Source organism: Salvia miltiorrhiza, chromosome 1 (genome assembly GCF_028751815.1).
Source record: "Salvia miltiorrhiza cultivar Shanhuang (shh) chromosome 1, IMPLAD_Smil_shh, whole genome shotgun sequence".
Classification (NCBI taxonomy): Eukaryota; Viridiplantae; Streptophyta; class Magnoliopsida; order Lamiales; family Lamiaceae; genus Salvia; species Salvia miltiorrhiza.
In genome coordinates, this window is record NC_080387.1 from 61,364,087 (window position 1) to 61,375,219 (window position 11,133).

The following is an 11,133-nucleotide window of genomic DNA, read 5'->3' on the forward strand; positions in this document are numbered from 1 at the left end:
ATAAAGGCCGACGATGCCCGTCACCATCTACACTATCGGCGTTCTGTTGAAGAAGGACGCCTCCAAATCAGAGACCATGGCCAACATGATCTCGATCTCGATTGGGGTCACGATCACCGCCTACGGCGAGGCGAAGTTCGATTCGTTGGGGGTGATTCTGCAATTGGGGGGCGGTGACGTTCGAGGGAGAATTCGAGTTTCCATTTCGATTATGTGATTTTCGGGAGCAATGACGCCGATTTGGAATTCCCGATTTGGGGCTTGGGAACTTGATTTCGTGATTTTCTTCATCTGACGGCGATTGACGCCGGAAAAGTTGGTCGGAGAAGATGAGATGTGATTTTTTTTAATGAACGGTGTGCAGATTAGCCCCCGAACTCCAAAAAGGGAAAAAGTGCAGATTAGCCCCTGAACTCCAAAAAAACGGTGCAGATCGCCCCCTCTGACTAACGGCCCATAACGGTGTTAAGTCAGAGGGGGCGATCTGCACCATTTTTTTGAGTTCGAGGGCTAATATGCACACACATTTAGTAAGGGGACTGAAACGCTCTAAGGGCCTCCACTTGAGGGGCCTATCTGCACCTTAACCCTTTAGAATATAGCAAGATGTATTAAAGAACTTAACTGAAAATAAGTAGATAAAAAGTGCACCTAAAAATTACTCATTCTGTCCATGAAAATTGTAGTTTTTGTTACTCCCTTGATCGCGACTCACTTGGTCTAGTTCCTTTTTACACAGTTATTTGGAGCAAGTGATATTTGTGTATAAAGTGCTACGGACTCACTTTGTTTGTGTAAATTAGTATCCCTTATTTTCGCCAAAAATGGATTAGGCCAAGTAAAATGAGACAACTCGAAAAGGAAAATAAACCAAGTGAGGCAAGACAAAGGGAGTAATATTTTGTTCTTCCACAAAATTGTACTCCCTCCGTCCCATTAAAGTTGGCCACATTTCCTTTTTGGGCGTCCCACTAAAGTTGGCTACTTTCCTTTTTGGGTAAAAATTACACAAATTAAACTCTATAATTAAGTCAACTAATCTACACCTATTAACCTAACCTATCCTCACTCATATTTATCTCTCTCACACCGCCTCTCCCTCTCTCTCCCTCTGTTCTTCTCCGGCGTAAGCAACCCCATGGCCGCCGCCGCCCCTGGCCGCCGCCGCCTCTCCCTCTCTCCCCCTCTGTTCTTCTCCGGCGGACGCAACCCCCATGGCCGCCGCCGCCTCTCTCCCTCTCTCTCCCTCTGTTCATCTCCGGCGGACGCAACCCCCATGGCCGCCGCCGCCTCTCCGATTTAGGGCTAGGGCTCCGCCTCTCCAGTCGGCGCTGCCTCTTCGATTTGGGGCTAGGGCTTTGCCGCTCCGCCTTTCCAGTCGCCTGTCTCTCCGATTTGGGGCTAGGGCTTTGCCGCCGCCGCCGATTTGCCTCTCCAGGCAGCGCCGCTTCCTTCAGATTTGGAGATTGAGGGAAAATTTTGAATTTTTAGGGTTTGGAGATTGAGGGTGGTGGTTGTTGGCGTCGATGGTGGTGGTGGTGCTCCGGTCGCCGGCGACGGCGAGTTGCTGGCGATGGTGGTGGTGGTGGTGGTTGTTGGCGTCGATGGTGGTGGTGGTGGTTGATTCTGGTTTCAGATCTCCTTTTCATTTCTTGAAATTTTTGCAAGATTTGGGGTGGTGGTGGTGGTGGTGGTGCTCCGGTCAGAAGATTTTTGGTGGTGCTAGTGATGGTGGAGGATGGCGTGGTGGTGGTGGTGCTCCGGTCGCCGGCGACGGCGAGCGAGTTGCTGGCGATGGTGGTGGTGGTGGTTGTTGGCAGATTTACTAATTAAACCTTTAAGATAAACAAAAGTCATTTAAAAACATGGACCACTTAATTAACTCATAACAATACATTTCTTAATCTCCGTGCCGAAAAGAATGTAGACGACTTTAATGGGACGGAGGGAGTATGTTTTTATTTTTTGGAATTAATTTCTTATATTTTAAACTACGTACACTCACATTTAATATTTACAAAAATGCAACTCTTTAATTTTTTTTTTTTGGTGGGATCAACACCCTAAAGAATAAGAATGACTACCGATTTTTGGATCCATTTTATACTAAAAAATGCATCTCTTAATCTTTTTATTAAAATTTGTACTCGTCATTTCATAATATAATTTTTGTGGATAGATGAAGTATTTTTTTAGCTGACTCATTTTTAATTATGGGTCTTTTTTTTTTTTTTGTAAATAATAATCCCCTTCGTTCTTTAAAAGTTTGCAAGAACATCACGAATTTTAGTAAAAGCTACTAAAAAGTAATAAAAATAAAGGATAAGAATAGATGATAGAACCATATTATAAAAAGAAAAATATTATTGTTTTTGACAAACATATATACTATAATTATGACTGAAATACTTAGTAGTATGATTTAGTTTATGAAGTATGCCTACTGCACACAGCTGACATCCATTTTCTTTCTTCTCCCACTCTCTCTCCATAAAACCAAAAGCTTCCTCTAGTCTAACCCATCTCCTGCTAAAGTTGCGCACAATATCAGAGCACTAATACAACATTTTTTTTTTTTTTTTGAGTTGGGAATACAGCAATTCTTATTTCTATCATCAATTAACGTCTAATAAATTAGAAACCAGCAACAAATGTTTCCTAATTTATGTCCTTTCTTCTTCATCCCTCTCTTCCGGTGATAATCGCCCCGCCGAGACGAATACCTTTACCGGTTAGAAAAAACAAATACCTCAGTCCCATTAAGATGACTCGTTTTCTATTTTGAATTCTCCTTACCGTTTCTCTCTAATTTACACGTTTTCCTTAATTTCAACGAGTAAGTCATCTTTAACGGGACAAAGGGAGTATTAAGTTTCATTCCGATGCATCCTCCCTAATTTGTTAAAAGAAACATCTATATACAAAAATCTAACGCTGATACAGAGAGATTATGTGACTTGTTCCTTTCGGTCTCGGTGTTTAACTTCAAGTTTAGATCACGAGATTTTTTATGTATTGAAAAACATATGAATAGAATTCTAAGCTAAGATATTAACTCCTGTAGCAATCGGCGGTGGTAGTGGTGTTTTTGAACGTTATTGGGTCTTGTAGCATGGCATGATGAAGATTGTTTATTTCCATAAAATAAAATAATGATTGCAAGTGAATGAATGGGACCCACGCACAGTAGAAGATCATAAAATAAAATTAATCGCCATTAATCTAATTAATAAGTAGATGTGGAAGCGGGTTAATTTTAGGAAAACCAATTTCGAATTCACATAAGCCACGTGTCGGCTGGCTTGGTCGACGCGCACGACCTAGCATAAAATTTACCGGTACAGTTTGGGATTCTGAATTCTGATTTTTAGCACTGACAAAATTTAAAAAAGGCAACTCCATTTTTACGCTCCACAGAGGAGTGGGATTTTGACCGCCATTGATACGAAGCTTTCTCACTCTGCCCAACCCCCTGCCACCCTGGGAAAAGAAAAACCTGAAAAAAGGAAAGGCGGAAAAGAGAATAAAGTTTTCGTTTATCATCTCATTAATTAATGGATGGCTTTCGGAAGATACATTTCGAACGAAAATTGAGTCATCATCTATGAATTTTGAGTTGCTTCTTTTTTCACGAGCTCCAACGATTCATTGAATATTGCTGAATTGGCTCTCGATATATGGAGCCCGAACTCGGTGCAGCTCAACCGCAGTTTAGATCCGGCGAAATGGGGTGCGCGTTTGACGAAATTCACGGACTCATCTCCGCTCCACCGGTCACCGGCGGCCGCTCGTTCACGGCGCTGCTCGAGCTTCCCCCGCCGCAAGCGGTGGAGCTCCTGGTTACGGAAGATTTTCCGGCTAAACATCAGCCGCCGCCGCCGATTTTCCCTACTGATATCGGTCTCATCCATCGCGCGTCAAAGTTCTCCGTCTTCGCTTCAGCTGATAATTCGCTCGAGAGCAATACGATTCTTTCAGTCTCAAACTCGATCAAGGTTGACTCGGTGAAGCAGGAGCAGCTGGACGCGGATTCCCACCGAAATTCTTCTTCTCCGGCGGGTTCGGATCAGTGTCTCAAGTCCGGCAAGCGAAAGGAGAGGGAGAAAAAGGTAAATTCTACTTTGTAGCACATGAAACTGTCAAATTGTGTGAGAAATTCATTTAATATTGTTTTTCTTCGATAGGTGAAAGAGTCGAATAAAAAGAGCAAAAATATGGCCGCAAATGAACCTTCTGACAACGGCGGCGGCGAGGAGCTGCCTTACGTTCACGTCAGAGCTCGCCGCGGCCAAGCCACTGACAGCCACAGCTTAGCAGAAAGAGTAAATATCTCTGGATAGCATTATTGACCTCTAATCATCTGGCTAATCTTGATTAGGTTTGAAAATTGCAATTAAGTTTGTAATCACTCGTTAATTGCTGTTCATATGCAGGCAAGGAGAGAGAAGATTAATGCCAGAATGAAGCTGTTACAGGAGCTAGTCCCCGGATGCAACAAGGTCAGCTGTCAAAACTGTCTGTTATCCATTATTGTTAGTTCATTGGGGTCTAACTATTGGGATTATGTGAGGGAGCAGCATCACTTTCTTACTTGACTATGACAGCTTTTTGCTAATGATAAGTTGATTATGCTTTTGGCTTGTAGATTGTTTGTTAATTAGATAATACTAATAACTGCATATACGCATCACTTTCAACTTTTTAATTGGGAAAGAAAGGAAAAGGTGATGGCTTTTGCATCAAGAGTAGTGGTGGGGTTCTCCTGAAGTGTCCCTCTCACCCCTCTTAATTCTTGTTTTGTGTTTAATCTTTTCAGCCTTTTCAATTGGTTCGTTATTGGTCCCTGTTAGGCCATTGCTGTCATTTACTAAACAACGTTATGCTTTCTTTCTCCCGAGCTAGGACTGATATTTCAGACCATCCTTAGGATACCTTTTGTGCCTTCTGTTTTGGTTCGTTTAGCTAAATGCATCTGAAGGTATAACTCCAGTTGTTTAGAGTTAAGGTGGTCGAAGAGTTTGGTTGAGTTAGGTCTCTATTATTGGTCTACAGCTGGAAGCAAATTGAGATATCAATTAGTCTATCTAGGAAGAAAAGAAACAGAAGTTTCTTGCTTAAGGCTTGATGACTAACATGCACACTATGCTAATTAATTGAAGAACAGAGACAAATAAATTTTCCTTCGGATCTATTTGAGCAAAATTATAAAATGGAGCCAATAGGTTCGGACTTAAGTTTTGGATTCACACCTTTGCGTGTTTGTAATTACGATTTTTCTGGCTTTCTCTGAAGTGATTGTAAGGTGTCGAGTGTGCAATTTATGTGATGTAAAATTAAGATGTTAGGACTTAATGTTAAGCGGGCATGAGAAAATAGGCAGACAATTGGAGCACTAGGGGTCAGTGTGGGTGCAAGTGGAAGAAGTTATTTTCCTCATCACCTGTACTGGCATTGAGTTAATGCTGCCAGGCCCTTCAATGAAAAGTACTAGTGAAATAATAGTGTCAGAGTTGATCTGCCCAAGCAGTTCTTCATGGCCATCTGTTTGTTATAAGATCACCTGTATGTGGTTCTCACTCCAATGCACGACGTTTGTACCATTACCAAAATTACCTCGACATAATTGATCTGGGTCGGGTTACTATCCATGTATTTTAAACTCTCCATTCTGACATTTGTGTTCTGTATTATTAGAACACCTCTTAATAACTAACCAGCTACTGTATGGCCCCCCATCAGCCAGCGAAACACAGATGCATTTTAAATTTTGAACTTAAAAATTTCACCCTTTGATGTGATGATTTAGATAAATTGATTGTCTTTATCCCACATCAACCATGTCAATACTGCAATGATTTTCATCAAGTTCTGGAAATATATAGCTGGTTGCAGGCATGGGGGTTTTGCCTTAATTTTTCTGTAATAAAGCCAAGAAAGTTCATGACGTGATTTTATTTTTTATCTAGCTATGCGGTTCTTCGCTATGATTTTATCCTGCATGTTTAAGATTAGTGGATTTACTTTTTTTTCGTCTATAGATTTCAGGAACTGCAATGGTGTTGGATGAGATAATTAATCATGTCCAAGCACTTCAACGCCAAGTGGAGGTCAGACTTAGCATATCGTTGCCTTTTATGTATAGCGTTCAATCCATCTCTTGTTCAATGCTGGAGTTTGACTAAATATTATGCAGATTATTTGGACTACATTGGTGATTCAATGGGATTCATTTAAACAACTATGAGACGTTAAACATATCTCGTCTGAATTGGTATAATACATTTAAATAGATGTTTAAAATCTGTTAAAAATGTTCTCATGATCTTAAAAACTTTGTGATTGTTGAGATGACAAAACTGGAATTTGGTACAGTATAAACCCTTAAGTTAACATAAGTGAGATGACAGAACTACAACATGTTATTCCAGATTCTAACATCCAAATCTAGTTGGTGCACTACTAGATTTCTGACACAAATAGATTTATAATCAATGGAAGAACTTGAAATAGAGTGTAAATTAACTCGAGTAGGTTGCCATCTTTTACTTTCTTATCTCTTATTCCCTCAGCTGATTCAATCTACTTATCTTACACGGTTGCACCAGTTTTTATCCATGAGGCTTGCTGCTGTTAGCCCAGGAATTGATCTTGACCTCGATTCCCTATTCGCTGTGGTAAGTATTATTTGGCTCGTAAATTTTGTTCACTATGTTGGCCAAGTTAAATAGTTAATTTAAATTTAGTTCTAATTTGTGTTATGCTAGATTTTCATGAAAATGAAAAACTTGCTTTCAAACTTCACTCTTCAAAAAGACTATGCTCTGTTTGCATTCTAACAGATGATGCACCCCTTGTTAGTTCTTATCAATCAATTTCATTGCGATGCATTTTGATGCTATATGGTTGTATACTATATAGAAAGGGGCTTTAAAAAAGTTATTTGCAGTAAATTTAATCTAATGTTGGTGCAAAATCTTGAATTTTCACCTGTAGAATGGATCTTCAAACGCCGATACCAGCTACACTGGTATGTTCGCTCTACCCATCTGCACTGAGGGACAGCTTGATGGGACCAGACAATTACAGCTCCAACAGCTGTGGCATTGTGATGAGCTTCATCAGTCTGTCTGGGCCAGAGAAGCTGACACCTCTAATTTCATTGCTCCTGCAAATTCACTAATGAGTTACGACTCCTCCTCCGCAAATTCAGGTAACCCAGCTGCTCCACGACGTACCACTTCTTAGTGACTCGTGATTCTTGAGATGAACTCCGTAAGTTTATAACTTGTGACCGTGCAGCCTCTCACAGTCGAGCCAGCTGAAAATGGAGCTGTGAATTATGTGGGGATGTGGTTTTTGTATATATATGTCGAGGTATTGTATTTTAGTAGATGATATAGTTGAGAAATATAGTTAAGATCTCAGCATCAAATTAAGCTTGGATTGCCAAGAATGCTGTTGCAGCAATCCTTGTTGAATATATATTATTTCTAGACTAGGTAAGAATTCTAGTTTTATGTTATAGATAAGTCTAATGCTACTAACTGGAAAAAAACCATCACATTTATGAGATCCTTGATTTAATGAGAATATTTCAACTTATTACATCCTCAGCTTTTTCACTGGTTATTTGATGTCTGGCATTATTTTATGGTAATTTACAACCCTTCAAGCCTTGTTTTAGGAGATCGATCGAGTTTTATTAATACGTCATTGACGGCGATAGATCGAGCTTATATAATTTATGGAATGGACTTTACTTCGCTAGATTTATCCAAATCACTTTCATGGATAATGAAAGTCGACTTTCCAAGTTTCCTTATCCAATAAAATTGATATCAGTAGCAACTTGCGATACATAAAATATTGGCAAAACTATGCTACTCCCATTTTTTCAGTGATTCCTTGAATTACTCAACAAAAGACGCAGACGCAATCATGAGTTGAAATGCTTAATTTTTAAAATATGTTAATAATTACCTCTTCTATTTATTATTAATCAACATTATAATATATGGTTGACTTAAGAATAAAATAATCAAGGATTTAAATTCCTGATTATATTTAGTAATCCTCTACTTGGTGAGTTGTGACTTGAGTCACTTGACGAATGACGATCTCCAGCCCCGTTTTAAATTTAGCGCTGATTTCTTTTTGCTTGTGCAAATTATCTTCAGCTTTTTTTTAATAATATTATCTAGTGATATATTTATGGTGTTATGCTATTTTGTGAATATAAGAAGCTGATGTATATTTATTTTTATTTTTATTTTTTATATAAAATAATTTGAATGTTTATTCAAATGATTTTAATAAAAAATCTAAAACATGTTAAATATAAAATTACAATAATAATAAAATTTCTAATATTCAACAAACATATAAAATTATGTATTTTTCTTTTTGCGTTATTATTAATCATAATATTTATATTATAGTATTAGTTATAATAATTTACATATTAATAAAGAATAGATTAATAAAAAAATATATTTTTTAAAATATTACTCTGTATAACAAAACAGAGCGTTGGAAATAAAACTAAAATTTTATACTTATTTTTATGTTAAAGCTCCTGTACCATAGACAATGTGCTTGAGAGATGCCCTTACAACTGAAATTATACCCTAAATTCTAGTACTAATTGTTTTTCCTCCAAAAACAAAATATCATGAATTCAATCACTTTTCTTCGCATCCAATTATATCTCATCTTAGCTGCTACTCTGTTCCAATCACTATCCGCCGCGTCACGGCTCTCCAGCCTCCAACACTGCGGCGACGATCTCTCCCTCTCCGTCGCGGACTACGGCGCCACGGGCCACGGCCGCCGCTACGACACTGTTGCAATCCAATCTGCCATCGACGACTGCGCCTCCGCGGCCGCCCGCCGCTGCCGCACCTGCCAGGTCCACTTCCCGCCGGGCAAGTACCTGACCGCAACGTTGTACCTGAAATCCGGCGTCGTGCTGGACGTATCGAGGAACGCCACCATCCTCGGCGGCACCAAGCTGCAGGACTACCCTGAGAAGCAAGATAAATGGTACGTGGTGTTGGCGGAGAATGCGGTGGATGTGGGGATCACCGGCGGCGGGGAGATCAACGGCCAGGGTCTGGAGTTCGTGACGAGATTCGACGAGAGGAAGAATGTGATGGTGAGTTGGAATCGGACTGGGGCGTGTTTAGGCGATGAGTGCCGGCCGCGGTTGGTAGGGTTTATTGGCTGCAGGAATGTGAGGATTTGGAATGTCAGCTTCAATGAGCCTGCTTATTGGTGGTACGTTGCGTTTCATGTTTCTCGTCTTGTAGATTAGCCTTCATTGTAGAGAGAGAGAGAGCTGCTTCTATTTGTGACAATCGAGTACTGAAGTAGAACCTAGACAAAGATTCAATTGTTTGTAGATCTGTTAGATGAAACCTAAGAGAGAGAGATGCTTCTGTTTGTGATAAGTTACTTTTTGTGTGAAATCTCTTATTGCACATTGATAAAAACTTGAACATTTACCAAATCTCAATGAATATGAATGCAATTCTTCTGTGTATGAACTCACTTCCATCAAGATTTTGACGGTGGAAGAGCTGTTGTTGCAGATTTTAGACAAAAAACTAAATAAAGAACCTTTTGCAATATTACTGTTTTAAACTCACCAAGCTACTCTGCTTGCTTGATCTCATTTCTCATAAATGTTTGTTGTTGTTATCGTTGTAGCTTGCATATTGTTCGGTGTCAAAACACATCGATCCATGACACTTCCATCTTCGGGGACTTCAACACGCCCAATAATGATGGCATAGACATTGAGGACTCAAACAATACACTGATAACTAGATGCACCATAAACACTGGAGATGATGCTATATGTCCCAAGACATACACTAGCCCTCTCTACAATCTCACTGCAACCAACTGCTGGATTAGAAGCAAGTCCTCAGCCATCAAACTCGGGAGTGCCAGTTGGTATGCTTTCAGAGGTTTGTTATTCGACAACATAACTATTGTCGAATCCCACAGAGGGCTCGCCCTACAAATACGAGATGGAGGTACATATATCTTGTTCACATTTCACTTCATTTACCCTTTTGGTTGATAAATCTTGTTGGATAATACTGGTCGTGTTTGGAGAAGATCATCTTCTATCAAGTTGTTGTATATATGAGATGATTGCAAGCATGTATCATTCTAATTCTTGGCAGAAGCCATCTTATGTAGTTTCTGAATTGATGGCTTGTTTCTATAAGATCCAACATACTATAAATAGTATCACTGTCTGAACCTAGTCTTCATTTTTGTGGTGATGAAGGAAATGTTAGTGACATCACATTCTCGAACATCAATATCAGCACAAGGTACTACGATGAGCTGTGGTGGGGAAGAGCAGAACCTATTTACATCACAACTTGCCCTAGAGACAGCAGCTCGAAAGCCGGCTCCATCTCCAACCTGCAGTTCATAAACATCACAGCAACTTCTGAAAATGGAGTGTTCTTGTCAGGATCAGAAGGTGGAGTACTGAGCAACATTAAGCTGTATAACGTGAGTCTCACCTACAAACGATGGACAAACTACACGGGTGGGCTTGTCGACTACAGACCAGGGTGCCAAGGGCTGGTGAATCGCAGCACTGCAGGGTTGATGATGGAACACATTGATGGCTTAGATCTTGAAGATGTGAACATGAGGTGGGCTGATGAGAGGAACAACAAACAGTGGAATAATCCCCTCGATTTTCTCCCTTCAACTGTGAATAATGTTTCATTGCTCAATTTCTATTCTGGATTGTACAAAAAATCAGGAAGGGGGGATGAAGATGCAGAGTTGTGAGGTAAATGTGACATGTTCTACTTGAATTCCTTGTTCTGTTTACCACTCGTATACTACCATGACTACTACTTTTCTACTTTTTCTCGTATCTAAATCTTGAATTTAATTTTAGTATGTCTTCTTTTTTAATGTCCTAGGCACCTTAAGATTAAGTATGTGTTTAAAATTCATGAAAGGGGGAGTGTCCAAAGTGTATAATAGATGAGTTGTTAAATGTGGTCCGGCCCAGCCGGACGGACTGCTCCGACTTTGGGCCACGTTTTTTGGCCCAAAAAACTGGGCCGAGCCGGACTATAAGTATAACAGAATAAA

General features: G+C 39.9%; 2 protein-coding genes across 3 annotated transcripts; both read left to right on the forward strand.

The window, feature by feature from the left end:
- The first annotated feature begins 3,339 nt into the window (after nt 1–3,339).
- LOC131001362 (transcription factor bHLH48-like) lies at nt 3,340–7,607 on the forward strand. 2 transcript variants are annotated; one of them, XM_057927744.1, is made up of 7 exons: nt 3,340–4,109; nt 4,185–4,322; nt 4,434–4,499; nt 6,039–6,107; nt 6,606–6,674; nt 6,994–7,210; nt 7,300–7,607. In XM_057927744.1, exons 1-7 carry the CDS (start codon nt 3,678–3,680, stop codon nt 7,320–7,322), a joined length of 1,014 nt encoding a protein of 337 aa, XP_057783727.1. In that variant the 5' UTR covers nt 3,340–3,677; the 3' UTR covers nt 7,323–7,607. The 2 variants fall into 2 exon arrangements, with proteins under 2 accessions (XP_057783727.1, XP_057783721.1); XM_057927738.1 differs by having other exon boundaries at nt 6,994–7,607.
- An 878-nt stretch (nt 7,608–8,485) lies between these two features.
- On the forward strand, nt 8,486–10,932 carry LOC131001335 (probable polygalacturonase At1g80170). Its single transcript, XM_057927703.1, has 3 exons — nt 8,486–9,276; nt 9,709–10,040; nt 10,301–10,932. Exons 1-3 carry the CDS (start codon nt 8,672–8,674, stop codon nt 10,819–10,821), a joined length of 1,458 nt encoding a protein of 485 aa, XP_057783686.1. The 5' UTR covers nt 8,486–8,671; the 3' UTR covers nt 10,822–10,932.
- The last annotated feature ends 201 nt before the right edge of the window (nt 10,933–11,133 follow it).

Coding starts and splice junctions, on each gene's coding strand:
- LOC131001362 (XM_057927738.1), top strand. CDS start 3,678: ATGGAGCCCGAACTCGGTGCAGCTCAACCGCAGTTTAGATCCGGCGAA. Junction 4,110..4,184: donor GAAAGGAGAGGGAGAAAAAG/GTAAATTCTACT, acceptor TTTCTTCGATAG/GTGAAAGAGTCGAATAAAAA. Junction 6,108..6,605: donor CACTTCAACGCCAAGTGGAG/GTCAGACTTAGC, acceptor CGGTTGCACCAG/TTTTTATCCATGAGGCTTGC.
- LOC131001335 (XM_057927703.1), top strand. CDS start 8,672: ATGAATTCAATCACTTTTCTTCGCATCCAATTATATCTCATCTTAGCT. Junction 9,277..9,708: donor AATGAGCCTGCTTATTGGTG/GTACGTTGCGTT, acceptor TTATCGTTGTAG/CTTGCATATTGTTCGGTGTC. Junction 10,041..10,300: donor CCTACAAATACGAGATGGAG/GTACATATATCT, acceptor GTGGTGATGAAG/GAAATGTTAGTGACATCACA.